At 59.3% G+C, this 26,790-nt stretch overlaps 10 protein-coding genes across 10 annotated transcripts; all 10 read right to left on the bottom strand.

Moving 5' to 3' along the window:
- Positions 1 to 330: 330 nt before the first annotated feature.
- LMXM_05_0160 (hypothetical protein, unknown function) lies at positions 331 to 1,866 on the bottom strand (the record flags this gene model as incomplete). Its single annotated transcript, XM_003871855.1, has 1 exon — positions 331 to 1,866. The coding sequence occupies one exon, from the start codon at positions 1,864 to 1,866 to the stop codon at positions 331 to 333; it is 1,536 nt and encodes a 511-aa protein (XP_003871904.1).
- Positions 1,867 to 2,897: 1,031 nt separating this feature from the next.
- LMXM_05_0150 (conserved hypothetical protein) lies at positions 2,898 to 4,226 on the bottom strand (the record flags this gene model as incomplete). Its single annotated transcript, XM_003871854.1, has 1 exon — positions 2,898 to 4,226. The coding sequence occupies one exon, from the start codon at positions 4,224 to 4,226 to the stop codon at positions 2,898 to 2,900; it is 1,329 nt and encodes a 442-aa protein (XP_003871903.1).
- Positions 4,227 to 5,537: 1,311 nt separating this feature from the next.
- LMXM_05_0140 (putative nucleolar RNA helicase II) lies at positions 5,538 to 7,592 on the bottom strand (the record flags this gene model as incomplete). Its single annotated transcript, XM_003871853.1, has 1 exon — positions 5,538 to 7,592. The coding sequence occupies one exon, from the start codon at positions 7,590 to 7,592 to the stop codon at positions 5,538 to 5,540; it is 2,055 nt and encodes a 684-aa protein (XP_003871902.1).
- Positions 7,593 to 10,181: 2,589 nt separating this feature from the next.
- LMXM_05_0130 (putative protein kinase) lies at positions 10,182 to 11,480 on the bottom strand (the record flags this gene model as incomplete). The annotated part of the gene is made up of 1 exon (XM_003871852.1): positions 10,182 to 11,480. One exon carries the CDS (start codon positions 11,478 to 11,480, stop codon positions 10,182 to 10,184), a length of 1,299 nt encoding a protein of 432 aa, XP_003871901.1.
- A 1,611-nt stretch (positions 11,481 to 13,091) lies between these two features.
- Positions 13,092 to 14,108, bottom strand: LMXM_05_0120 (conserved hypothetical protein; the record flags this gene model as incomplete). The annotated part of the gene is made up of 1 exon (XM_003871851.1): positions 13,092 to 14,108. One exon carries the CDS (start codon positions 14,106 to 14,108, stop codon positions 13,092 to 13,094), a length of 1,017 nt encoding a protein of 338 aa, XP_003871900.1.
- Positions 14,109 to 15,126: 1,018 nt separating this feature from the next.
- LMXM_05_0110 (conserved hypothetical protein) lies at positions 15,127 to 15,498 on the bottom strand (the record flags this gene model as incomplete). Its single annotated transcript, XM_003871850.1, has 1 exon — positions 15,127 to 15,498. The coding sequence occupies one exon, from the start codon at positions 15,496 to 15,498 to the stop codon at positions 15,127 to 15,129; it is 372 nt and encodes a 123-aa protein (XP_003871899.1).
- Positions 15,499 to 18,637: 3,139 nt separating this feature from the next.
- Positions 18,638 to 20,551, bottom strand: LMXM_05_0100 (putative phosphoprotein phosphatase; the record flags this gene model as incomplete). The annotated part of the gene is made up of 1 exon (XM_003871849.1): positions 18,638 to 20,551. One exon carries the CDS (start codon positions 20,549 to 20,551, stop codon positions 18,638 to 18,640), a length of 1,914 nt encoding a protein of 637 aa, XP_003871898.1.
- A 1,820-nt stretch (positions 20,552 to 22,371) lies between these two features.
- On the bottom strand, positions 22,372 to 22,911 carry LMXM_05_0090 (conserved hypothetical protein; the record flags this gene model as incomplete). Its single annotated transcript, XM_003871848.1, has 1 exon — positions 22,372 to 22,911. The coding sequence occupies one exon, from the start codon at positions 22,909 to 22,911 to the stop codon at positions 22,372 to 22,374; it is 540 nt and encodes a 179-aa protein (XP_003871897.1).
- A 1,362-nt stretch (positions 22,912 to 24,273) lies between these two features.
- LMXM_05_0080 (conserved hypothetical protein) lies at positions 24,274 to 24,879 on the bottom strand (the record flags this gene model as incomplete). The annotated part of the gene is made up of 1 exon (XM_003871847.1): positions 24,274 to 24,879. One exon carries the CDS (start codon positions 24,877 to 24,879, stop codon positions 24,274 to 24,276), a length of 606 nt encoding a protein of 201 aa, XP_003871896.1.
- Positions 24,880 to 25,827: 948 nt separating this feature from the next.
- Positions 25,828 to 26,103, bottom strand: LMXM_05_0070 (putative dynein light chain; the record flags this gene model as incomplete). Its single annotated transcript, XM_003871846.1, has 1 exon — positions 25,828 to 26,103. The coding sequence occupies one exon, from the start codon at positions 26,101 to 26,103 to the stop codon at positions 25,828 to 25,830; it is 276 nt and encodes a 91-aa protein (XP_003871895.1).
- Positions 26,104 to 26,790: the final 687 nt, after the last annotated feature.

The following is a 26,790-nucleotide window of genomic DNA, read 5'->3' as shown; positions in this document are numbered from 1 at the left end:
ACGACAGCGACGTGGTCTTGAAAGCTCTACTCCAAGTGGCAACTCCCTCAGGAATGCGGCAAGGTGCACGCGCCCCCCTTTCTCTGTATGTGTGTGTGCGCCTACGCGCATGCGCTCATCATGACGCTGATAACGACGCGTGTGCATGCGACCGTATGCCCGTCCACACAAAAAAAGTATCCCCCACGGTAGATGATGAGCCGAGGAGAGAGTGTGGGCCAGAGCGGTCCACTCCTGTCTCTCTGCCTTGTCACGAGAAGGCGCGCGGCGCTACATCAATGCAGCAGGCGAGCGCTCGGGCAACAGGAGCGATTCGCCGAAAGACGGTGGTCACGGTGAGAGAGAGGCGGAGTACGCCGACGAGGACGCCCCTGGCGGGGAGGGCTCCGGCGAGGCGGCCGATGGCACCTTCTGTACAGCACCCCCTGCCACGGCCGAAGCGGCGAGTGCAGACGACGGTGATGTGTGGGAGAGACTTGCCAGAGAGCTCTGCAGCTGCTCTGCGGAGGCGTTGAGCTGTTTCAAGAACACGGCCACATGCTTCTTGGTGGCTTCGAGGACCTCACGCCGAAGCTGCTGCTCAGTCGATGCCGTCGCGGCAGACATTAGCCGCTCCTTATCCAGTAACGCTGCCTCGAGCTTCTGTGCGTAGTTGCTGGCCTGCTGTTGCAGCTCAGCAGCCTGCGTCAGGCGCGTGCTCCACATCTCCTCCTGCCTCGTGTGAGCGTGGGTGAGTTGCGCGTGCGCCTCCTGCAGACGATGCAGGGCAGTGACGGCGGCTTGGTGCTCGCGGGTCCGGTTGGTGAGTTGCGCCTGCAGAGCCGTCTGCGTCTCTGTAAGGACGGCGCACTCTTGGCGCAACACCGCCGATTCCTGTGCATTACGTGTCACTCGCGCATTCGCTTCGTCCAGCACCGCCTCCGCCTCTCGCACAGTGCTCTGTGCCTCAGCCCACCGCTCCTGAAGGGTGCGTGCCTGCTGGCTCTGTTGCTGCGCCACGAGGAGTAGGAAGCTGATCAGCCTCGAGTCCGCATGCACGACTTCGTCAAAGTCCGCGTGGAGGCGACGCAGCTGCTGGCTCCATCGATATGCATCATCAGTGCCGGGAGACGCACTGGCAGCAAGCGGTTCCTGGTCAGGGTGTGCCTTGCTGCCTGCGGCAGCAGGCGAGGTGCTCGGAGGCGACGGAGGCAGGCAGCGGCGCAGCTGTCGCTGCACTTCGCCAAAGCCCTCGGCTGCACGCTGACTGACGCCAAGCAGCTGCTCCTGCCAGTACAAAGCCTGCGCGGAGATCGGCGGACTCGCTGCCGCAGAGGGGCTAGGCAGCGAGCAGTGCTGTTCTCGTACAGCCTTGTTGCCTCGTGTCGGCACAGCCGGCTGCTGCTGCAACGCTGAGCTCCCAAAAGAGTGCAGCCTTTGAGAGTGGGTCAGTTCCCCCTGTGCGTGGCTCAGCTCAGCATGCTGCCGAGCTCGGCCTGCGTCGTCCGTGGAACCGTTGCCGGCGCTCTGCCCACGGTGGTACGTCGAACTCGATCCTTCCCTCTCGCGCCGCCGCGACGCCTGAACCATATCCTCCAGAGTGCGCACGTTCTGCGCCATGCGGTGCATCTGTTCGCGGTGTTGCTCCTCTCGCACTTGGGCTTGCACCTGCATCTCTGTGAGCTGGCGGTGGGCCTCTTCCAGCTTCGTCTCAGCCTGCACAAGCTCCCCAGCAAGCCTCGCGTTTTGCTGAGCACGTTCGTCGAGTTGCGCGGCCTGTTCGAGCGCCTGTTGGCGCAGGGCGTCGGCCTCGCGATTGGCAGTGGCGAGCGCGTCCTTCGCCGCATGGAGTTCATCGGCGTGGACACAGCTTTTAATAATCGGCATCACACAGACTGCGTGCGTGTGCTTGCGTGTGGAGAGAAGGGCGAGGAGGGATGCGGGAAAGGATGCGGCAGTGCCGGGGTGGAGGGGGGGGGGCAGCTACCGCGTGCACAAGTCTATGAGATCGTATGGTGTATGGTGTATGGTGTGCGTACAGGAGAATTCATGAGAACACCCCCTACGCATGCCTGCATGCTCTAATGTGTGTGTGTGTGTTGGGGAGGGGGAGTGGGACATGGAAAGGGGGAGAGTGCTGCGTCTGAGGGCCTCTGGCACTCTCGTGCGCGCACACACACACGGCAGCAGAGGATCACAGCGACACAATCTGTGGGCTGACCCTTCCGCTCTTGCAGCACGAAATCGACCAAACTGAAAAGACGGAGAGAGAGCGGGGATGAAAGTGGAGACATCACTCCAACCACACGGCACCGATGACGATAGTGCAGACAGCTCGAAGCGAAGATGGCTGCCGAAGTGAGCCACGCAAGCGTCTCTTGCGTGCACGCGCACGCTGCCTTGCATGCGCGCCCTTGAGCGTGACACGAAGATGACGATGGCAGCGTGTGGCTTCACTTTTTCCATTCTTGTCAAATACCTCAAACAGAACGGAAACAGCGCGAGCAGAGGCGCTCTCCCCGCCTGCCCCTCTTTCGCGCCACTTTGAAACATCAGCACCGAACACCGCCGGTCTCCCCTCCCTCCCTCCCAATCCGCCATCGTCTCTTGGAGCGGGGACATACATCGCACACGCACGTGCGCGCGCGCACACACACAGACAGAGACACAGAGGGAGAGCGGTAGCAGTAGAGGGGGAGGCGATCGTTGGTGCACGGTGCGGGCGCAGCACACATCTCTTGGGTGCCTTCTTTTCAGGTTGACGTATAGCTTACATCTCAGGGAACAAAGCGGTGACAAGAGACCAAGAAGACACCGCAAGGGAGGGGGAGGGAGGGGAGGGGTATCGACCATCTCTCTCGGCTGCTACTGCTGCTGCCCATCGACAACACAGACACCGTCCTCGCCCTCCTCCACCGCTAGCGGGCCTTTTTCAGCTTCTTCGCAGCAATGCTCTCCTTCTGCCGCTGCGCCTCTTGGTCCGCAAGCATCTGCAGGTGCTCCGTAATCTTCTCTACGAGGACCGTGCCCTCGGTGTCAGCCGTATCTTCCGGATTCGGGCCTAGCTCAACGTGCAGCCCGTCGGTCTCACCCACCGCGATGGTCAGCGTGCGCCGGTGATCAGCCGAGTTGACGCAGCCGGCCACGTTGAGCGATGTGAGCGTGCGCGTCTCGCGGATAAGCCGTACCACCGCGTCTACTGCCTTGGCTTCAAGGCGGTTGGCCTCGCAGTTCAACAGCAGCAGATGCGTGTTCTGCAGCGCCGCCGTGACAATGGCGGTGGCGCCAACGTCGGTGATCTTGTTTTCGGACACGTCAAGGCGCTCGAGCGAGGGGATATTGGCCTTGATGATGGCCGCTACGCTCGCCGCCCCCTCATCGCCAATCCAGTTGTTGCTGAGGTTGAGGATGCGCAAGGTGCAGCTGGCGATCACGGCGGCATCCGTCAACTGACGCTGCAGTGCCTGCACACCCTTGAAGCCGATCGTGTTGCCGGCGAGGCTCACGTCCTGCACGATGGAGGAGTTCGCCAGAAGTCGGCCAACTGCTTCGGTGCCGGGGCAGCTGATGGAGTTGCGGTACAAGTTCAGCGTTGTCTGGCTCTTGCCGCCGTAGCGCTGCAACGCTTCACACAGGTACACGGTTCCCTCGTCACCGAGCGCGTTGGCGGCTAGTTGGTATACACACAGGGGGTTGCGCTGGTAGGCGCGCATGAGGCACTTCGTACCGTTCTGTCCAACGTTGTTCCACGAGAGGTCCACGCGGGTCAAGTCGCGGTGGCAGGCGGCGGCGTTGCTCATGGCAAGGAGGGTGTCATCACCGAACTTGTTGCCCATGAGAACGAGGCTAAACAGCGTGCGGTTCCACTGGCCAGGCTGGCCAGACGGACTCACGTTGGGAATGAACGCACTCGCCAGTGCGATGCCGCCGATGTCTGTCATGTCGTTGTGCGACAGGTTCAAGTGCTGCAGCTGCGTGTTGACGCGCAGCATGCTGGCGATGGCGATGGCACCGCCATCGCCTAGCTCGTTCTGACTCAGATCAAGCGAGGTGACATACGTGTTCTTGGAGAGGGCCGCGCCAACGATGAGGGCGCCACGTGGCCCGAGGGCGCGGCCGGCGAGGTCGACCCGCGTCTCCTGCAGCACAGACTTCCACTTCTTCCTTGTGTAGAAGGCGGTGGACTTCTCCCCCTTGGCGCCCGGCGCTGGCACCTTGTCCTTCTTCTTTCGCGCGCTAGCGGGCATGCCGCGGCAGGGGTGCCCTTTTCTGTCGTGAAACAAATGTGGCGAGCAGGAGTGGGACTGGGAGCGGCCTTGCGAGGGCGCGTGGACCCGGTCTGTGCACGGGTGCACGTCTACACGCGAAAGTAGATATACGTACGTCCGAGCACGGGTGCGACCGCTGTGGAGGCACCGCTGTTTTGCTGACAGGTCCGCTGGCGAACTTGGTGCCAGCAGCGGCAACAGGGAAAAAGGGCCGGGGACAAAGGAGGGGGGGGGGAAGGGTGCGAGAGGGTCGGCACACAGAAGGGTGACACACGATGAGGGTGCTCAAGAGTCTCCTGGAGACTGTGCGCGTCTCTGTATGTGTATGTGTCTGCACGCGCGAGAAACGAAAGCCACACAATGGCAAGCGATACGGGTGCTCACGTCTGTTCCTTCTCCTCCCTCGAGATAGGAAGAGGGTATTCGCCATGTACGCCCACACACGCACCCGCACATCGAAAAATGAAAGTGCGCGAGCATGAGCCTCGGCTCCCCTTGCGGTGCAGTACACCTAGACAGGTGGCTCACGCGGGTAGTAGGGGAGTGGGGTGGGGAGACAGGATGCAGGGGGCACAACGGCTGCACCCCTTCTCGTCACCCACCGACATGTCATGATGATTGCTCTCCAGTGTTCCGATCTTTGCGAGTGCTTTCTTAATGGCTGCTTAAGCGAAGTTGGAGATCGGGGTACACTGTCACGTTGCAACGGCGCACCTCCTCCACGCGAGGTGTTACTGCGAAACCGTTTCTTTAGCGCGCGCACACAACAGTGTCTGATCCTCCTTACACAGAAACTATAAACGATCAAGCCGCGTACAGAGCGACGGAAATACAACAGGAAAGACGCCGGCAGCCGGAAGACTTGACTCCCACCCACTACACAAGGACGGGAGCGGAGGGGGGGGGAGGTGCGGTACGTGCCGAACCAACAAGAAAGAAACGACTGTTTTCTCACCGCGTACCTCCCGTCTTGGCACACGAGTGCAACCGCCCTCCACCACCCTCCCACTCAAGCCCCCGTCCGCGTGGCGCCACGCAGCCGTTCCCATCAAGCTGGTCAGCGCCTGGTGCTGCTGTCAGGGGTAGCTCGGCTTTTCAACACAGAGAGTGGGGGTGGGGGTGTGCTGGACTCTGAGATACGGCGCACTGAGGCGTCCCCCATCGGCCCGTCATCCAGACGGAGAGGTGCGGCACAAAGAAGGAAGAGAGGGAGAGAGCCATACCGTCGCTCGAGCAAAGCGCACGTGATCGCACGCATTCAACGCTGCTAAATATCGGCGCATCAGCGCATCAGTAGCGGCGCTGGAAACCGCCCCCACGGCCACCTCCGCGGCTACCGCCACGACCGCCGCCACGACCGCCGCCGCGACCTCCACCGTAGCCGCCGCCGCCAAAGCCACCACGCCAACCGCTGTAGCCGCCGCCGTTATTGAAGCCGCCCCGACCGCTTCCGTAGTTAACGCCACCGCGACCGCCGCGGCTGCTGTTGAGCTCGCGCGCGATGATCGGAGGAAGGGTCTCGATCCGCTGGAAGGTGATACCGCGCATCGGTGTGCTCATGACACGCTCGGCAAACTGCTCCAGCACGTCAAACACGCAGCCCGGGTCGTCCTGCAGCAGTGTAATGTCGCGGCACCGCATGAACATGTCATCACCGAGGTTGTTTCGGAGGATGCTGCAGTACACCGGAACCGGCAGCGGTCGATCCGACGTCATCTGCACCGTCACATACCCTGGCGTGCCCGTAATGAGACCGCGCGTGGTGATGTTCGACGTGTAGCCGCTCATGACGGCGAGCGCCGAGGCCAGGATTTCGACCGGGTCCGCGTCCTTCAGCAGCTCGGCCGCCTGGTCCATGAAGAGGTTGGTTGCACGGCGCTCGACACGCGCCAGATCCTCAGCGGCATCACGGGCGACGGCCTTGAGAATCTCCTCACGCGTGGGGGCCGGCAGGACGTCAAACTTCATCTTCGCGTGGCGCTCGATGCGCTCGACAACGTACTCCTCGCGCGGTTGGTAGAGCAGCACACATACACCCTTCCGGCCAGCGCGTCCTGTACGGCCGGCGCGGTGGATGAAAGCGTCGATGTCGGTCGGTGGGGCGCACTGGATAACCAAGTCCACCATAGGCAGGTCGAGACCGCGGGCCGCCACGTCGGTGGCGATGAGGACGCTGAACTTGTTGTCGCGGAAGCTCTTCATGGTACTCTCGCGCTGCTCCTGCTGCATATCGCCGTGCAGGCACTGCGAGTCCAGCTTGGTGTTGTTGATAGACAGGTCGTGGCAGTCCTTCTTCGTGTTGGTGAAGACGAGGGTGCGGCCGTGGGCGCCGCTGTAAACCTTGATGAGGTCAGCCAGCATAGAGGAGATCTCGCTGAAGTTGCATTTTCTGCGGTAGAACTTGATCGTGCTCGCTGTCCGCACAGCCTCCTTGCCGACCATGTCGATGAACTCCTTGTCCTTGGCGATGAAGGAGCACGTGTGCACCCACTCCGGCACCGTCGCGGAGAACAGCAGCGTCTGATGAACTGGCTTCTCAGCGCCGACGGAGCCGTTCTGCTCGGCCACCTGCGAGAGCAGCAACTCAATGTCGTCCTTGAAGCCGATGTCCAGCATGTGGTCTGCCTCGTCCAGGCACGCCATCACAACGCGGTCAAAATGCAGCGTGCCCTTCTCTAGAAAGTCCTTCGCGCGGCCGGGGGTGGCCACCACAATGTCGACACCGCTGCGCAGCACGCGCTCCTGATTCGCGTAGGCGACACCGCCGTACAGGGCCGTCACAACGAGCCCACAGCTGATCCCGCAAAGCACATCCTGCACCTGGATGGCCAGCTCGCGAGTAGGGCAGAAGATCACGGCAGCTGGGCCGCGGCCGCGGATGAGGTGACTCGGCAGCTTCAGCAGACGCTCCACTATCGGGATACCGAACGCGAGTGTCTTGCCGCTACCGGTGCGGGCCTGCACGAGGACGTCCGTGCTCCTCATGATGGCGTTGAAGGTGAGAGCCTGCACAGGAAACATGGACTCGATGCCGCGTGACTGCAGCGCCTTCACGACGGTTGGGTTCATCTCGAACTCCGAAAACGGGCGTGCTGTGGCGGCGCAGCCGTTGTTTGGCACCTCCTCGTCCTTCTCCTCCGCCGGTGTTGTCGCCGAAGTGGCAGCAACCTTGGAGTTCCCCTCCGGGCGCTTCCGTTTCTCTGCACCAACGCCGTTGTCGTGGTCCGACGCCTTGGCCGAGATCTTTGCCGCCTTCACCGGTTCATCGTCGTCACTGCTGCTGGCGAGCTTCGTGATGCGGTGCGGCTTCTCCTCACCGCTCTCCTCGCGCGCACGACGCGGCATCTTACCTACAAATCCGAAGTTGTTCGTTAGTGGGTCGAGGAGTGTAGCAAAGGGTGACGCTCTGTGTGTAAGCTGGAAACCGGGAGTGTGGTGTGGACCACTTACGCGTAGGCGGACGTGGTGATGGTGGTGAGGGGGAGGGAGAAGATGCGAATGGGCGACTTCGAGCAAGCTACTGAAGAGGAGGAACTGGAGAGAAAGCGGGAGAGGGCGATGTAAGGGTGATGTGTGTCGGTGGCACACGCACACACACACACACACAGATGTACTGAACAGTCACACGCGCATACAGTGACCCACGAAAGAAGAGGTTGAGGGAACGCGGGCTCATCTTGCAGCCCTCAGGCCACCCGCTCTGATGCCAGCAGACGGAACGAAAGAGGACAGTGGCGTAGGAGGAGGAGGAGCGAGCATGGACGCTGAGACAGTTTTTCACGCAGCGCGTGCGTGTCCGCTGCTCTGCCTGTAGGTCGTGTGTGTGTGTGTGTGTGTGTGTGTGTGTGTCTTCTCTGTTCTTGCTTGGTTGCTGCTGAGGTTGCGAGAAGGGTGAGGACGAGTTCAGGATGGGAGGGGAAGAGAGAAGGCAGATCGAAGAGATGAGCCACGCGGAAAGCGAGAGAGGAAGTGGCATCCAACGACCATCACGTCATGACAACAATGAACGCAGCACACACGCACAGGCGCACACACACATACACAAAATTGGGGAGGAGAGGGCGGGGACGTACAGACAGATACAGAGAGACAGCGAAAAGAAGCAAGGCAAACATGGAAGCAGGACGAGGCACACGCGCACACGCACACACGCGCGCGCGCGCGAGAGAGGAAGAAAGATGCACACATTCGTGTCCAATGGCATTTACGTAGGCGCATGTGCGCATCAAGACCGCGATCCGATTTCTGTTCTGCATCCACGCGTGTCGACGGCGCCACCGCGCAACACGAGCCAAAGCCCTCACTCGAGGCCCCGTCCGCGCGGCGCCACGCAGCGGTAGACAAGCGCTGCACCACATGCGCTGACGTGGTCATCCGAGAGCGGCCCCTGGCTCACCCTCCACCCGCCTCCGTCTCGCAGGTCGCCTCGCAGCCGTTCCCATCAAGCTGGTCAGCGCCTGGTGCTGCTGTTTGGGTGACTCGGCTTCCCAGCATCAGCAGGCAGTATGGGGGTGGGGGTGTGCTGGACTCTGAGATACGGCGCACTGAGGCGTCCCCCATCGGCCCGTCATCCAGACGGAGAGGTGCGGCACAAAGAGTGGCGGAAGGACAGCAATGAAAGCGGTGCGGAGGATGGGGGAGGGGGTAAGTGGACGGCGCAGAAGGCAGAGCAAAGAAAGACCAGAGAAGGGGGGAGAGCCGCAGCGGAAGAGGGTCACGCGTGGTCAAGCGAAAAGCATTGGCGGACACGTTGCCCTTGACCTCCGAGCTCCGTATGCCTGTCTGCCCCTGTGCGCCACACAAACGCTTACCCAGCAGCCCAGTATCAAGTAGAGTGAGAAAAGGCGAACAACAACCTACGTAAGAAACTGGCAGCAGTCAGAGGGAGTGTGTGGGGGGGGAGAAAGATGGCGGACCTCTCACTCTTATCGCCCTCCTCCTCCTTCGCCTCAACACGCGCGCAGCTCTCCCATGAGGACTTGACATCCTCGTGGGGACGCACACGCAGGTACCCATACACATACACATCATACATATACGTTCTCGAACAACACAGACACCGCCGCGCGTGCGCACACGCAGAGTGTGAAGAGCACACCTGGACGCATGCATGCTGCACGCACGTGCAAACGACCGCGTCTATGAAAAAGCGCGAGATAGGGAGATGGGGAGAGACGCAGCCAACGCGCACACGAACGACGGCGAAAATAAGGTGATGACGAGCTGCTCGCAGGCGCGCAGCAAAATCGAAAGGAAAGCCGAGAAACAGCCGAAAGTGGATGGGGAAGGGGGGAAACAGAGAAAGGAAAGCGAAGGAGACGAGCACTGCACACCGCCGCACCTGTCTACCACGATGCCCTCCGCCGTGCGCGTATGTGGCGGCTCTGGGGTCGAATCGAGACACACAACCCAAGCAGCGAACGACATTCTCCATATGCGTGCTCGATGCGACCCTCGCCACTCTGCGTGTACTCTCCGGGCACCATTCATCGCTTTCCTGGGTTTCGCACTTCCTCCTCTCTCGCGGCTCCGCTCACACAGCGACGAGACACATCCTCCTCGAGTTGAGAGCAGTGCCGCTTGTCCCGTTTTATTCACCCACACATACGTGCACACATGTCAGATGTACATGGGACAGGGCAACGGCATGCTGCGCGTAGTGAGTCTACGAACACACACCCACACACGGCACCTCCGCCTGCCCTCGTCTACCCGTCCCCTCCTCAACTCGTCGTTTGTCTAGAGAGACGAGCACACCCGGAGGGGAGAGGAATAATGAGCAGACAGAGACAGAGAGACACACGTGCGAGCATACCCGGAAATACGCACGCGATGGGAGGCAGTCACGCAGGGCGTGGAGTAGAGAGGATGAGAACGTTGCGCGTTCGTCAACCGGGAAGAATCGCCTTCCTCCTTCTGGCGAGTCCGCGACCCTCACGCAAAGTCGAAATAGCCAGACTGTGCTGTCTGGGCGGCTGTCGTGGTGCTACTGCTATTCGAGAACGCCGCTGTACTTGTGCCGAACGGAACGCTTACGCAGCGGCTATTCGGTGTACGCAAACCGCTGTGGCTGGTCACTGGCGTCGCTGTCGACGGTATCTCTTCCTCATTATAGTACAGAGCTGCCTCGGTGGCCCGCATCGCCTCGAAGGCGTGCGTCATCGCCCCACGCTCGCAGATACTCGAGTCCAGCGGGATACCTGGTGTCGGCTGTGCCTCCTCCGCTGACATCGGCCGCAAGGCACTGCCGTAGATCTTGAACCACGGGTACTGCAGCGCCTCTGCCGCGTGTGGTCGAGAGACGGCGTCGAAGTTAAGAAGCGCTTTGTTGAGGTCGATCGCCTCGGCACTGATGCCAGCCCAGCGAGGCCCTTCGAAGCTGAGCGAGTTGCGCATTTCCATTACTAAACTTGCCTTATTGGCGAAGTTCTTGAAGGGGAGCGCGCCGCTTAGCATGACATACATGATGATGCCGGCGGCGTACACATCGAGGCGAGACAACAAATTCTTCGTCGTGGACAACTGGGCACTCTGCGTGATGGACTGCACCGTCTCCGGGGCAGCATACTTGAGCGTGCCGCACGGGGTCGCCAGCATCGGACTGTCGCAGTCCAGCGACTCGACGGACATGTTTCGTACCGGTATCGGCCTCTGACGCTGGAAGTGCGTCGCCAACTCGCGCGAGATGCGCGGCCGCTTCCGTTCGCAGCTGCGGGCAAGCCCAAAGTCGACGAGGACGACTCGAAAGGGAGCCTCGTGCGTTGAGATGATAATGTTCTCAGGCTTGACGTCGCGGTGGACAATGTGAAGCGTGTTGTGTAGGTACGCAAGCGCGCTCAGCAGCTGCCGCATTACATTCAGCACCATCGCCTCCGTGAACTTCTGCTCCTTGAGGGCTTGGAACAGCTCGACGCCATCGACATACTCCGTCACGATGACGACGTAGAGGGGAGTCTGCACACACTCAATAAAGCGCACACAGTTCGGATGCGCCGTCTGGCGAAGTACGTGCACCTCGTTGATGACATCACGCACAAGCTTGTCACTGGAGAGGTTGCGCTTGGCGATCATCTTCAGCGCCACCGTCTGATTCTCCTGCACGACGTCGCGGTTCGTTGTGCTAACAGCCTTGAAGACGGAGGCGAACGTGCCCTCGCCGAGAAAATCGTAGATATCGTCGAGCATGTACAACTCCCCAATGTCCTCGATCAGCGGGAACGGAAGAGTGGTCATGATGGGCAGAGGCGAGAGCAGGAGAACAAGACCGAGGCGGAGACGAAGGAATACGCAACGGGAGGAAGACAGCACGCACCGCCACGCACACCCACACACGCAATGGGAGAGGCACTCGCACGCAAGCACGTCGAGACCCGAAGAACGACAGAGAGAAGAATGAGTCTGATCGTGCACAAAGGAAGATAAAAAAGCAACGAGAGAACGCGAATCACCTTTACCCGTCGATGCGCTCAACAGACGACACGAATGCGAGGAGGCACCGAAACACACACCCACACGAGGACGTGCCCCTCCTGCCTCTCCCCGAGAGGGTTCTATCCGCTATGCTGTATACGCTGGGCCGAAGCTGCGAAGTAACCATACACGTGCCCGCCTGAAAAATGCGCCGGCCTACGGTGCCCCAGAGATCGAGAAAGCGGAAGATGCTTAGCAGCACGACAAGAACTGTCTGACCAACGACAAAGTGAACTGTGTATGCCTCTTCGGGTGTTCCAGGAGCCACAACAACTCCGTCAGCCGTACCAACGACGACGGCACCAGGCAGGGAGCAAAAAGGAAGGATACGAAACACACCGAATCTTGGTTGCACTCGGCTAGAGAGAAGACAAGGTTGAGTCGGTGTGCTTGAGTGTGTGCGGGTGCGTGTGTGTAACAGCGGGGGTCGGGGGGTGGGTGGGTGGGTGGGAAGGGGGCGCTCGGCAACAACGGCAACCCGCACTCAACAGAAACAAACAGTTGAAAAGAGCAGTGGGGGAGGAGGAAGGGGGGCGTACGTGGGTGAGAGGGTGGCGGTCGCCGTCGTCACGATGGACGAGTCGACCGGGTGTGGAGAACGCGTACCAAGGGTAAGCCGCCGCTGTGTTTCGTGAGAGTGGCAGGGGAACGAGTGCGACACAGAGAGAGAGAAGCGTTGTTTGTGGATGGAGCGAGGAAGGAGAGGCGATCCAGCGAGTAGAGGGGAAGGGATCGTGCTCAAGGCGCACGCCCACATCATCCCAGCACAGACGCAGATGCAACACGAACGAACTGCGGATAGGGGCGGCGCTGCGATGTCGAGTTGCCGTAGCAGTCCCCTGCCCCGCATTACCCACCGCTGAAAGAGGGAAGCGGGGACGGACGGTGACCAAATGACGAAGGGGGGCGACATGCGATCGACCATCTCAATGCTGCGCGTAGGTGCACAGGGGTGTGCGCCTCTGTGTGAACTTGATTTTGGTTTTAAACGTAAAGTGTGATCGAGCATAGCGCTTGCGCACGCCCCTCCCTCACGCTGCCGCCATCGCTTCCCTCGACTACCTTGTTGTTGTGCTGGTCAGGCAGTGGAGCAGCGAGAGGCTGCAGCAGCGAAGCACTCGAAACGGCGATGGATCGACTCGCTAAGCGCCAGTGGGGAGGGGAGGCGCCCTGAGAATCCACCGCAACTACCGTTACTTGGGCTTGAGGAATACCTGGCGAGAGGTGAGGGAAATAAAAGGGCAGCGACGACATGCAACAATGCAGACCGCGCCTGCAGTGGAGGCAGCCGGCGGTGCACAAATAGTAGAAGGGCAGGGAGGGGGAGTGGGGTGGGTGGGCGGGAGGTCTGGTGAGTGAGCGGGTAAAGAGGCATCAACCGCCACCTGCCTGCTGCACTCGCTCCTCTGAAAAGTCGCGGTAGTACTTGCGAGAATAGTTGTAGGCGGACAGAAACCGACACGCGTCCGGTGTCGTTGCGCCGCTCTTTGCGGCTGCCAGCGCGACCACCTCCTCGTCGCGCTGCTTCGGGAACTCGCGACGGCGCCGCTGTACACCCCCCTCGACGTCTTCGATCACCTCGTCCTGTGGCAGCCACCGCTGGAAGAGCTGGGCTGGGTTCTTGCGGGTGTACGGCACCACCAACTTCGCTTCCTCCAGGTGCTCCATCATGAAAGCCGCGTAGGGCTCACAGTCGGTGAAGAGGACAACACCGCGGGGGTCTGTGGGCCCCTCTCGGACACGCAGCACACGGTGGGCCGCGCAGTAGAAATCGAAGTGCACGAGGCGTCGGTGGCTGCCGTGCTTGGACCAGAAGGGCACCGGCATTGGCACCACGGCCAGGTCGGCCGTCTCCGGCTGCAGCACCTGCAGACAAGTAAACATCGACTCGCAGCGCAGAAAGAAGACGCGGTGGGCGAACGCCGGGGTGAGAGCTGCGGCGGCCACCATCAACTCCTTCAGCGAGGGGTCCACGACGAGGAAAGAGTGTGTTGTGTCAGCGAAGAGCTGCCGCCTGAGGTACGCAACGCTGCGGCAGCCGAACACGACAACGCGCCGCTCGCCCTCCGCCTGCCAAGGCGCTAAAAGCCGCTCCCGAACGCCAACAACGGCACCAGACTCAATGAGCTTTGCCCGCAGTGCCTGTCGCGCGGGGCCGCCGCTGACACACGGCATCACTGCCATGTTGTACTGGTCGTAGTAGAGAGCGCTCTCCACATCGTAGGTGCTTGTGACCGTGATGGTGCCCTTGGCGTTCGCCGCGACGCCTTCGTCGTGGTCACGCAAGAGGCGCTGCAACGAGTTTCTCTGTCGTGTGCCATCGCCGGCCCCTACGACGGCAAGTCCGACGGCCGCCACCGCCGACAGCTGTCGTGAGGTGCGACGCAGCATATGTTGAGAGCTGAAACACTGAACGCGATGCGTACAAGCGTCAGCCCCACGAGACAGCTACCGGGTGGGAGGGGGGAGAAGAGAGGCAGAGCACGGCACTTTATAGAAGAGAGGCAGGAGGGGGGTGGCGAGTTGACGGAAGGGCGCACCACGATGAGAACGTTGCAACCCTCTTTGAGTCGACTCACCCTCTTCCGTGAATGAGGGTCCCCCTGCCCACCTGACTGCAACACCGCAGAGGTTTTGCGCTTCTTGATAGCTGCTCCTGTGATGGCGGGTGCCTCACACTGCGCAACAGTGAAGGATGAAAGAGTGGCGGTGGCGCGCGTGCGGGGTGGCGAGGTGAGGCGCGGAAAGGGGGAGCAAATAAATTCATCAACGCCCACTCACACGCACGCTCCCCGAGGCACGAGCTGCATCAGCAAGAGAGAAGACGATGAGGGGTGCGGTTGGCGAAGGGTAGAAAAGGAGAGACAGAGAGGTAACACAGCGAAACCGACGACACATAGAGAGGAGAGCAGACGAATGACAAATATCTGGCGGCGGACGAAAAAGAAAGAGTGGGTAGAGCTGCGCTCCGACGGGCCCATTCACCTCCGCCGCTCAGAAGAACACCGCCGTACAGCCGACCGAGAGAGCGAGAGATGATGATGCGTTGCTGTGAGGTAAAGCGCGTGCATTGGACCTCCTCTTCTCTTCCTATATTGTCTCATGTGCTTGTGTTTGTGTGAGCGTGTCCAGTTACTCCCTCCTCCCCTGCAAACTACCCGTCCTGCTGAGGGGGAAAGAGTGTGCGTGTGTGTGTGTGTGTGGGAGGGAGGGAGGGGCTCAGAAAGAAGCGAGTCACGGTACCCCGCCAACGGAACGGACTCTTTTCTGCTTCACACGTCCGTCTCCTGTAGCGCCCTCGGCAGCCGTGGCAGTAGAAGGCGCGTCCATGCATGCACGACGAGCAGGGGAGCTCTGCAGAGGTCCGTCCTGTGGCGCGTTGTCGCAAAGCTCGGAGCGCGAATCGCTTCTACTGGCACTGGAAGGGATCGCTGATTGGGTGCAGGCGGCTGCGTGCCCACTGCTGCACCTCGGCGGGACTAGACGCAGCAGCGATGTGGTTCGCGTGCTTCAGTTGCAGTTGGGAGCCGCGGTTGAAGCGGGCGCGGTAGTAGCGACTGGCGTACTCCGCGTCATGCTGAAGTTGCTTCGACTTGTCGCAGGCAGCGGGGAGGTGTTTCAAGAGCAATCCTACTTCATCCACCCGGCTGAGCTCTGACCGCGGTGGGATGATGTCTTCAATGACGGATCGCACCGTTGGCACGGCAGGAACGGCGATGGGCTGGTGGTCGAACGGTGTGTTGAGTAGAAACTGCAAGCGCAGCAGTCCACGCGTATGCATGGCGAGCGTGATGGCACCAAAGGCCTTTCACTTCTTTCTCTCTCCTTTTCCTTCGTAGATCCTCCACTCGTCAGGCAGACACACACACGCGGCTGCGAGGGATGGGAGGGGGACGATATGGCCGAAGAGCACTGAGGCACCTAAGAAAAGCGCACTCTTCCGCGGTAGTAGCAGTCAAATCCGTGTATGTGTGCGTTCACTCGCAGGAGAGAAAGAAGCAGTGAGGCATGGACAAGTGGAGAGGCACCGGAGCATGTATCACAGCGACGCTGACGGTAGCGGCGGTGAGGAGTCTCGGTCATACTCTTTGCTTCCTCCTCTATTACGCAGCCTCTCACTGACAGAACGGCAACCGTGCCAAACATGACGCGTCTGGACCTCTTCGCGAAGCGTGTGATGCGTGCGAGCTGTGGGTGAGTCGCATTGCGCCTCTCATGCTCGGTGCTTCCCAATGCGCCCTTTCCAGCATCGCTGTTGGCGCAGGTGGCCGACAGAGAGGCGGTGCAGAGTCCTCATCCCACTCCCGCAGCCTCCTTTTTCCCGATGCCACTTCTGCGCCCCTTGCAGCGTGTGTATGTCTCCCTGAGCGCGTACGCGTGAGCATGAGGCGTCTCTACTCGTGTGTTTCTTTTCAAATTCGAGAGAAATAGCTTGACATCGCCGGCATCGGCTGTCGTCTCCTCTCCGACACGCACCCATGCACAACACACACACGCATGATAAAGTGGCTCTCTCTCTCTATATATATCTTTTCTCCTCCTTACCCTTCTTGCGACCGAGCAGCAAGACGGAGAGGGGCACAGGCACACAGGCACGCAGGCAACGGCGTCACACATGAGAAGCACACAATCAAGGAGATACAGAGGGAGAAAAGGGGTCAGGGTTGATGGAAAGATAAGAAACATGCGAAAGCACAAAGACACGGGCACGCACAGTATCATCACGACTGCACTCCACCATCCACTTCTCTCACTCCTCGACCTACTGTTCCAAGGCGAATGCAAGAAGAGGGGGACGGGGGAAGGGCAAACGAAACGAGGATGGGCTGGGGCACAACCCGCACCTCATGGAAGACAGCAATAAAGTAAAGCAAAAAGAGACGGAGGGTGAGGGTGAAGGTGCTGGAGGAAGTGGTGAGTGTTGCGGATTTGTAAGGGAAGAGGCGCCCACATCCGACCGTCTCTCTCTCAGCCTCAGCAGGACCACTCTGGGCCTCCGCGCACGCACGCGCTCGCTAGCCCTTTTCCCCAGGCATGGTCCACTCCCTGCGCCTGCATGCAAGCACACGCACCATCCCCTTCTTCCCTCTCACACAGACAGCAACACTCGCACATTTCTGCGTTGAGGGGGCGAGGTCCCCCCGCACAGGAAATGGAGAAGTCGAGAGAAGGCAAACAAATAAAGAAAAAGCGGCATGAGGTCCATGCGCCCACGAGGCGGTGCACCACATCGAGAGACGATGAAGCGGGTGGAGGAGGAGGACGACGGAGACTTGAAGGCGATGGGCGACAGGCGACAGGCGACACACACACACACACAACACACATACACATACAGGTACAACTCAGGCGAACGCCTTTGTGAAGGATATTTGCGGTGTCTCTGGATATAGAAATAAAAAGGCACAGCGAAGAAACACCGCGCGACGAGGCCAGCACACACAGCGGCAGTACGAGATGCCATCGCGAACACACAAAGAAGACCGTAAAGCGTGACGGAGGAGGTACCCGAGCAGACAGCGTAAACCAATGCAGCCATCCCTCCGTACACCAACGCCGCCACGATGACAGTTGATTGTCCGCACCACCACGAGAGAGCTGCACAGTCTCCCTGGCGACAACGACATGCCTGCAGCTCGATTTGCGTAAAAGCCGGTTCGAGGACCACCGCACACGTGGAAAGTAGAAAAGCACACACGCTCCTACATGTGCATCTCTGCCTCGGTAACTTTTCCCCTATACGTGCTTCGTAGTTACGTGTTGGGCTCGCCGTCGTCGTTGGCGCGTGCTCCCCCTCTGTGCGGGTCTCTGCCTCTTCTCTCACGTAGCGTTGTGCTTCCACTCCGCCCTCCGCTCGAGTCCTCAGCGTTTACTGGCTTCTCTCTCGCCCTCGGAGGCTCCTCTTTGCACGACATATGCGCCCCATTCATCTGAGGCCGAGGAGGAGGAGCACGCACGCATGCGCAGGAGGAAGCACATGCTTCCCCGTAAAAAGCCATCCTCAACCCCCACCTTACTCGCCTCTCTCCTCCCACACAAACAGACAAACATTTCAACATCGCCCGTTGGCACCGAGTCGGGGCGGCAGAACGGCGCTCAAATCCGAGAGAAGACAGCGGCCCCTGGCTCAACCTCCACCCGCTCCCATCAAGCTGGTCAGCGCCTGGTGCTGCTGTCGGGGGTGACTCGGCTTCCCCGCATCAGCAGGCACTGTGGGGGTGGGGGTGTGCTGGACTCTGAGATACGGCGCACTGAGGCGTCCCCCATCGGCCCGTCAGCCAGGGCAAAGAAAAAGAAACTACAGAACAGAAGCACGTGACATCCAGTTGCGGAAAAGGAAAACAAAGGAATGTGCAACACAGACAGGGCGGGAGAGTGGGAGAAGCGAGAAGAAAACATGCGCGTGCAATACGGAGACGAGTTGGATAAGTGAGCGAGACAAGACAAGCACGAGCCCACAACAATGAGGAACCGTGCAAGAGACATGTAGAAACAGCGACAACGTCGGGGAGAACAGAGAACTGTCTTCAGGGATCAAGGGAAGCGAGAGTAGGAGGAGGAAAAGATGTAGAAGGCACAAAAGGGTGAGTGGGTGGGGTGGGGGGACGGACAACGTGGTGTGGCGTGGTGGTGAGACAGCTTGTGAACGCTCTGGCCAGGTGTTTGTGCGATCGGAAACGGGGATGCAGAGCTGCTGTAGGTCTTCACTGCACGCGCGAGAGGTGCACGTGTGCAGAAAAGAGCTGTTGGGTAGCGGCAATCCCGCCGTCTTCCTTCGCCGTCCCATCAACACGCATCCCCGCCCCCCCCACCACGTTGTCCTACCCCTCACACCACAGAGACAGAAGAAGACACGCACGCACCACAAGGCCTTTCTCTTTTCCCTCTCTCGCTCTGTCCTCGAGGTGGCGAGAACCGCCTCACTGCGGCTTCTTCATGCGCACGACAAAGCCAGGCGCACTCTTGGACAGCGTGCGCGGTGACACTGGTCCTTTTGTTTCTCGCTGCACCTCCTGCCGCTGCGGCTTCTTGATGGCCATCCGCATCTTTCCATTCGCCACGAAAATGCAGCCCGCACCGTTCTGGTGCCCGGCGTAGTCAGACGTGGAGAAGATGGTGACGACACGGGCATTGTCGGACAGCCGTAGCCCATCCGCCTTCTCCTGATGCGCACGAAAAATGTACTGATAGTTGTACCGTTCACAGAACATGTCCACTGCCCGGGAGCCAAACGTCTTGATATCCGGTCCTCGGGGGTTGGGACCGAAGCCGTAGCGGTCGAGTTGCTGGTCTGGCGGCGCCGGGTCAGACCAGAGTAGGTCATTCACCATCATGCGCTGCGCCACGTTGGTGGGGTCCGCGCACTGCACCACCGGAATCCGCGGAAAGTTCGGGTCGGATAGAATCTCGAGGCGTTTGTCTTCGCCGCCGGAGTACTGCGGCAGGCCACCGTGAACGCAGAAGATCTTCTTGTCAATATCGGCGATCACCGGCAAGTACTGGAACACTTCGTTGACTGCCACCCAGACATCCATGCCTCGATCGCGGCCAAACTTGTCGAGGCACTGATACTTGAACGAGCTGTAGCCGTAGACATCCATGTCCCCATTCACCTCGGGTGACTCATGGTTGCCGCGCAGCAGCGTCACCTTGGCGGGGTTGATCACTTTCAAGGCGAAGAGGTACATGACGCACTCCAGGGAAAAGACGCCGCGGTCAACGTAGTCGCCGAGAAACAGAAGATTCTGCATGGTGTACTTGAGCATCACGTCGTCAAAGGCGATCACCTTCTCCAGGAAGTAGCCCATGTCGGCAAAGTTGCCGTGGATGTCGCCAAAGACGGTGATGGGAGACTTCAGGTGCACGAACAGCGGCTCCTTCGCCACCACCTCACGGCACATGCTGCACACGGAGATGACCAGTTTGCAGAACTCCGGCAGGTTGTCGTAGGTGAAGCTGTTGTGCGAAGGGTTGGCGGCACGACGGATCATGTCGATCAGCCGCGTCGGGTCCACTGGTGGCTGCGTCGGCGAGTTCATATAGTTGCGCATGTCCTGCAGCTGCATCATTGTGCTGTGACTCGCCACTGCCTCGTCGCCGACGCGGGAGCGCGTGTTCGGCGCACAGCCGGCGCGCGGGGTGTCCGGCTCAGCTACGCCCTTCGGGCCCACCGCGTTCTGGAAGAGGTCCACAATGGTGACCGTTTGTGGCAGACTGACGTAGTCGTCCTCGCACAGCAGCACATTCTGGGAGAAGACGTACTTCTCCGGCAGCTGTGGGGCGTTGGAGGTGGTCTGCTCATCACGGCGGCGCTCGTCACGGCGGCGGCTGTGGAAGGCCGGCTCGGCTAAGATGACGGCCTCCAGCATGTGCATGCGCTCCTCCATGCGGTAGATGGTAGAGGTGATATCCGGCAGCAAGTCTGGCGACACGCGAGCGAGCCACGAGTTGCACTCTGCGGCAGACAGCTTCGCATTGCTGATGCAGTCGTAGTTGGTATTGTTCCGGCCCGCGCGGATCTCATCAGTGGTGAGGAGGTCCAGCTCAACGGACCAGTCCGGCTTCAGGCTCTTGATGCGACCTACCTTGTACAGTGCCCGCCCATCCACCGAGTCCTCCACGCGGCAGCGCACAAAGAAACCGGACACCATCGGGAACAGCTTGGCACGAATCTTGTGGTGCCACTCGGATAGCTTCTCACGATTGATCGTGACTGCTTGGATGGTGTCCAGCGAGATGGAGGACTCGGTGCGCAGCGCCACGGCGTGGTGGTGACCGCCAGGCGTCTCGATCGGCGCTTGCTGCGGCGACGGCGGGACTGAAGGAGGGTCCATGATGAAGGTGAACAACAAGTGTGCACAGGGAGAAGAGGAGCGAAAGCGGCGCTTCTTATCCGCTACGAGTGCGGTGAAGCGGACAGCAGGAGAATGCGGTGGAGAGTGGACACGAAGCTGAAAAAGGGAAGCGACAGAGGCGTCGAGGCGGGTGTCCAGCTCCGGATTTACTTCTTCACCTTGACAAGCAGCAGCAGGCAGCTGCCGCTGATATGCATAACAGAAATCACGAGTCCCACTTCACGCACAAGTAGAGAGGAGGGGAGGACAGGGTGTGTGTGTGGGGGGGGGTGGAGTGGTCGTCGGCTGGTGCGTAGCGGGGACACAAAACAACAAAGCAATAAAAAAGAGCGTAAAAGCCAACGACGCTGTGAAACAGGCGAGGAAGTAAAGAGGCGCGTCTGTCGAGCGTGTCACGGCAGTGCGGCACTGCGTTGCTACACTAGACAGAGGAGAGGGGGAGAGTGTGTGTGCGAGAGAGAAGGCGCGAGGGGTCTCTTGTTGTCCTTTTCCTTCTTCGGTTTTCTTTTGGTTTCGTGTTGTGGAAGCCGGCGGAATAAAGGTGAGCGATGCTTCTGTGTGAGATGGAGCGTTCCAGTGAAGGGGTAGAGCAGAGAGGTGTGCGGTGCGCTACTTGTATGTGATGTGCACGCGTTATAGGCGATGGTGTATCTTGCAAGGACGACTCTTTACCAAGAAGAACGACAGGCAACCAAAGAAATAGAGATGAAGGTGCGTAAGCGTTGCAGCTGAGAAGAACGTGTCGTGTTGTGAGGGTCAGGGAGGGAGTAGTGAAGAAGGCAGGCAATAGAGACACTCGGGGGGAGGCGGTCGTGTGTGTGTGTGTTCTTTACTCTATAAGAATACACTGTGACCAACCGCCGAGGGGTGCTGCGCCGCGACACACACTGTGGCTCAGTGGGCTGTGCTGGAGAGAGAAGCGAACACAATATGGGCAGACGGAGAGGGGCGGGGGGGGGGCAGCTGCGGAGGAGCCGGAAGAACCGAAAGAAGAAAATACGAAGTGAAGCCTTCAATGAAGACGGTTGGGAGAAAAAGAAGATGTGAGAGCTTCCGTTCGAGGCGAGGGTAGTGGGGGGGGGGGCAGTGATCGATGATGGGCCACATACACGTGGAAGAAACACATAGAGTGATGCAGGTGTGTGAATGGATGCGTACCATTATGTGTTCGAGTGTGTGCATGTGCATGTATGGGACGCGGCAAATGTGAACGTGTGAGCATGCATGGGAAGAGATCCAAGACGGCGAGAGCGAGACAGAGGAGTGTAGGAGATGGGAAGTATGTGGGGGAAAGAAAAACAAAGAGGGCGCGCAGAAAACGATAAGATGCCCAGCTAGGACGCCATGCGACCGTTGCTGCCGCCTTCCCAGTGCCTTGGCGCACCCTGATACCAGAGAGCCAAGCACCCCCCAAGCTAAGAGCCAAGATGAAGAAAGGGGGTGTGGTGGAGTCATGCCAGAGGCTCCGCAAACGCACTCAGGTGTAAGCCCATCCGCGCCACAAGGCGATCCCCCGTCCCGCACTCTTTTCCACTTTCAGGTCCGCAAAACGATGCCTGCAGGAGGGTATGCATGGCGAGAAAGGGAGGAGGGGGTATTGACTTCATTTTTTCCCAACTCTATTATTCTGCAAGGCTTTTTTCGTTCACACTTCGTTTGAAAGGGCACTTTTCCCATTCGCCTCAGGGAGTGCGCCAAGACGGGGGGAGGAGGAATGCACCAGCCCCCACAGCGATGCAATACAGGGCAGAATCACCCATGTTTCACTCGCCTGCACTTCTATGCTTTTGTTTTCGGCACTAATACTTGGACTCACCCTGAGGCTCAGCGAGGAGGCCCCTCTTCTTCAAGAAGGCGCGAGCGATTCCCGGTGCCACTTCTCCAACGACCTTGAAAATGTGCACCTTCTCTGGCAGGGACTTGGCGATGAGTTGCTCGATCGGCATCCACTCTACCCTCCGGAACTCCTGCGAGGCGTGCAGCTCCGGAGGAGGGATGAGCACCATTTTCGATATGCTGTCAGACGGGGTGAAGAAGAGCAGGATACGTTGCTTCTGACCAACGTAGCCAAAGCGGCGCAGGTTGGCGTTGGAGGTGAGGGTGTAGGCAAAGTTCATCGGGTCCCCGTTCGGTGGCGGGATCTCCTGGACAAAAGTCAGGTCCTGCTGCTTCAGTCCGATCTCCTCTTCCACCTCTCTCAGTGCGGCCAGTCTGATGTCCACATCACAGGCCTCGATGCCACCCTGCACGCATTGGAAATGATCCGACCTCATGCGCTGACATCCAAGAAACTCCACTTTCTCATTGAAGAGAAAGACACAGACGTTGGGGCGATACATGATCGGACAGAGAGGGGGCGGGGATAAGAGCAGAAGCACCAAAACGGAAGGGAACGAAAGCAAGCAGGCGAGGCCAAGGATAGAGGTGTACCGGAGAGCAGTGGGGTGAAGAAGGAAAACAGTAACCAAAAACTATAACGAAAAGGCGAAGGCGTTTTGCCGATGGCCTACAGTAGGCTGAGCAACAGTGGTGGTTGAGGGGGAAAGGAGGAGGAGGAGGGGGGGGTAGAGTCTTATGGATGGCTGGAGCACGTCTGCTATGCACCACGTGAAAGCCCTCTATAGTTCAGCAGTAGCAGTAGGAGCAGGAGAGAATGCCAGCTGTGAACTACGTGTATATGTGTATGTGGGTGTGAGTGATCGGAGGTTTCTTTGGGGAGGAGGCAGTGTGAAAGTCGGCGCTTTCCCGGTACTGAGCAAGTATAGCGCCCGAGAGCGCGACTCCCGGAGAAACGCGGTAAATACGGAGAGAGGGTGCAAGACGGTGAAGCAACTTTCAGCGTCGCGCTAGCAAACAGTGGGAGGCGGTGAAACGCATCGTCCGCCGCAGCCGTTTTGCCGCCCGTCAAGATTCATACAGAACGTGTGTGTGTGTGTGTGTGTGTGTGTGCAAGAGGAGACGGAGGGGGGAAAAGCGGGTCAGTGAAACGGCTCGCACCAGTGCAACCAGCTCACCAAAAGATGGCGACAGAACACACAAAAGAGGAAAGAAGGCAAGGAAAAGAACGAATAGAGACAGACGGTTATGCCTGTGCGTTCGGTGCCCGTCGCCAAGTAAACGGCGTGAAGAAGCCCTGAGCAGCCATTCGATTGCGGAGACGGTCGTGTACGCGCAGAAAGAAGTGGTGAGGAGACCACAGCGCAGCCGCTCGCCTTTCTTCGCCGCTACAGAGTGGCGTGCACTTATCCACTCAAATAACCGTTTGTGTGCACATGGAGCTGGTCGCCACTTGAGACAGTAGGTCGGAGGGGGGGGGCACGACTGCGGCGCCGCCTAAAGGCCTCCTCGTGGTTTTGTGTTTCCTTTCTACGTGTGTTTGTATATTCTTTAAACACGAATGCGTCGTGCATCGGCACACACAGAAGGCAAGATCGGAACAGGGCCACCGCATGCCCCGGTCACGCGAAGATTACACGTTGTTACTTCATTCCCTCTTTCCACCGCCAATCTCGCACCTTCTCTTTTACTTCTTTCGCCCCTCCCCCTCCCCCTCAGAGCCCGGGAAGACCACCAACGCACGTTCAGCGGGGTAGAAGAGAAGGGGCACAATATAGCACAGCGGCAAGGAGGAAAACGCGCCCACGCCGACTCAGGGATGCAAACAGAGAGAGAGGTGCGCATGCAACAGCACGCAGGAAGATTCAGTACTGCTGCGGTTGGCGTAATGCCGCCAAGAAGACCTCCTTCGAGACTATTTGCTTCTTCTCCATCACCTTGTCCGACGTCATCTTCTTCTCGGTGTCTAAAGCGGCGCTCGCCTTTCGGGACTGCGCGAGTGAGTTGAACAGCTGCACTACGCCCATGGTGGCAACAGAGCGGAGGCGATACTCATAGTCGTGGCGGTTCTGATGAGGTAGCAGTCGACCGTGGCTCTGGCTCTTGACGGCCTGGTGCAAGATCTTCAAACCAACAGCCTCTGCTGTGCTTCGCTGCACCGGCACATCCTTCTCCGGCACCACACGCTCTCGCCTTCGCTTCCCCACCACCTCTAATGCAGCTTTGCCGACCTGGACCCTCCCTGCGGAGGGAGGAACCGCTTCCTTGCTGGCCTTCGCCCCGCCGATGTTAGCACGTGCGGCGCTCTCGCGGCTGGTGAGCTCAGCAATGCGACTCTGCAGAGTGTCCTGCGCTAACTTGGGACTACGCTTGACAAGGGCGGATACCTTCTTACTCTTGCCCCGCTTGGCTGCCTTGCTCTTTTTCGGCTTTGAGAGCTTGCCGACATCGCCGCGGAACTTGCCCGCCATTATATGCACTCGTTGAATGCGTGCGTCTGCGTTTAGGTGATTGCTCAGCTACGTGCGCCCCTTCAGGTAAGAGGTGCGTGCGCTAGGTGTTGTGTAGGCGTGTGTGAGGCGTTGGGGTGGGAAGCGGTGATTGAGAGGGAGCCAACGTGAATTTGGGGAGGGGGGGGTAAGGAAGGTCGAAATATTTGAGGGGTGATTAGGTAGAAACGAAGACACAGAGGAGTAGATGCCGTAAACTGGCGCTCGCGACACACATGAGGAGGAGGGCTGCACGGCCAGCAGAGCTAGGAGGTGCCCCTAAAGGTGGGCAGCGAGATCCTCAGAGACCCACAAAGGGAGCGTGACTCCATTGCACCAATAGGCTCGGAAGGAGAATGCCACCACCACTCCGGTGGCGGCCCGTTTCGAGTAGCTCACTGTCATGCAGTTCCCAGCGCGCGGGCAGCGGACAGCTATGCCGGGCCACAAGATCACCGAGAACTATAAGTGTCCGCTTCGTGTTGCCGCCTTGCGCCGTGCGCCCACGCACCAGTGCCTGCAGCGGATGTGTCCGATGCTGCCGGTCACCGTTTCGGCACACTCCTCGTTGCTCTTTCGTCTTTACAGTCTTGCACGCATAGCTGCCTGGGCACCTCCTGTCTTGCTTTTTTTGTTTACAAGCCGAAGAATCACCGCAACGGAGATGGTAAAAGAGATGGAAGGGAGGGAGAAGGCCGCGTCGCACCTCAGAGAGATCTAAAACATGTATCGCAAGGTAATGCGTCATCGCTCACCACAACCCCTCCATCGTTCTTTCTCTTCGCTGCTTCGTGTAACGGCACACATTTTCTTGGTTTACATCTATCTTCCCCTGTGTACTCTGGTGCAACCGCCGCCGCCGCGATTGCCGCTGGAAAGAGCTGCCGAGTAGGAGGAAAAAAGGAAGCAGAGAAAGAGAGGGGCACTCTCTTAGCTCACCGTTTTCCACAGAAGGATCGAAATCTGTCCCCATGTTACGTAGATGTAGCCCTTCATTTCGTGCGTGACGAAGGAGCCAAAGTTCTTGCCTACGACGCAGTGCCACACGCCCTTGTACCTCTTCACAAACTCGCGCTTGATGTGTGTCGCTACGGCGTTCTCGAGGGACTCCGTCTCGAAGGCCTCGATGATAAGATTTTGCGCCTCTTTGATCATGTCCTTTGGCATGTCCGCATTGTAGGACATCTCCAAATATTTGGGCGGCATGATGACGTGAAGAAGATGGGTCGACAGCACTCAGCTACTATATACACTAATACAGAGGGGGAGGGGGTGGAGGAGGTGAGATGGTAGCAGCGCCTGTCGCGTCGGAAGTTGTGGTGCTGTCGAAGCAAAAAGAGAACCTTTGCAGGGTGCGAAACACGCGCACACACAAGAAAAGAAAAAGTGCGGAAGAGGCCCACTGCGTAAACCGATGGGCGCTCCGTCGTCGCACCGTGGCGTGGGCAGCACCAACGAAGGAACCACCACCACCCAGTGACGCGTCACTCTCTTTTTACTGCTTTGGCAATGCAGTTGTTGTCACAACGCCCGAGTGCTCCTGCTGTCTCTGCAACGACGCTTCCTTTGTGTGATGGTGTTCTAGGACTCAGAGACGTATCCAGAGGCAGCAAAGACAAGAAGAGAGTAGAGTTGAGGAGGAAGAGCGAATGAGCAAGGCAGTACGACGGCAGCACAGCCATCAAGCCGTAGGCACGAGGAAACAACTCGTATCACGATGGTCACTCACCTCGTCCAAGGATTCTCCAGTCACGGACCATCTCGGTAGAGATCATGCATGCATACCTCTTCGGATGTGACTGTCCTTGCGCGCATGTCCTCTCTGTGCTACTACCGCCTCACCGTTACAGGTAAGCGCCATCAGTCAGATGACAACTCTGCAGAGGCTGCTTC

Source organism: Leishmania mexicana, chromosome 5, assembly GCF_000234665.1.
Source record: "Leishmania mexicana MHOM/GT/2001/U1103 complete genome, chromosome 5".
Lineage (NCBI taxonomy): Eukaryota > Euglenozoa > Kinetoplastea > Trypanosomatida > Trypanosomatidae > Leishmania > Leishmania mexicana.
The sequence above is the reverse complement of the archived record's forward strand: the minus strand, read 5'-3'. Positions and strand labels throughout refer to the sequence as shown.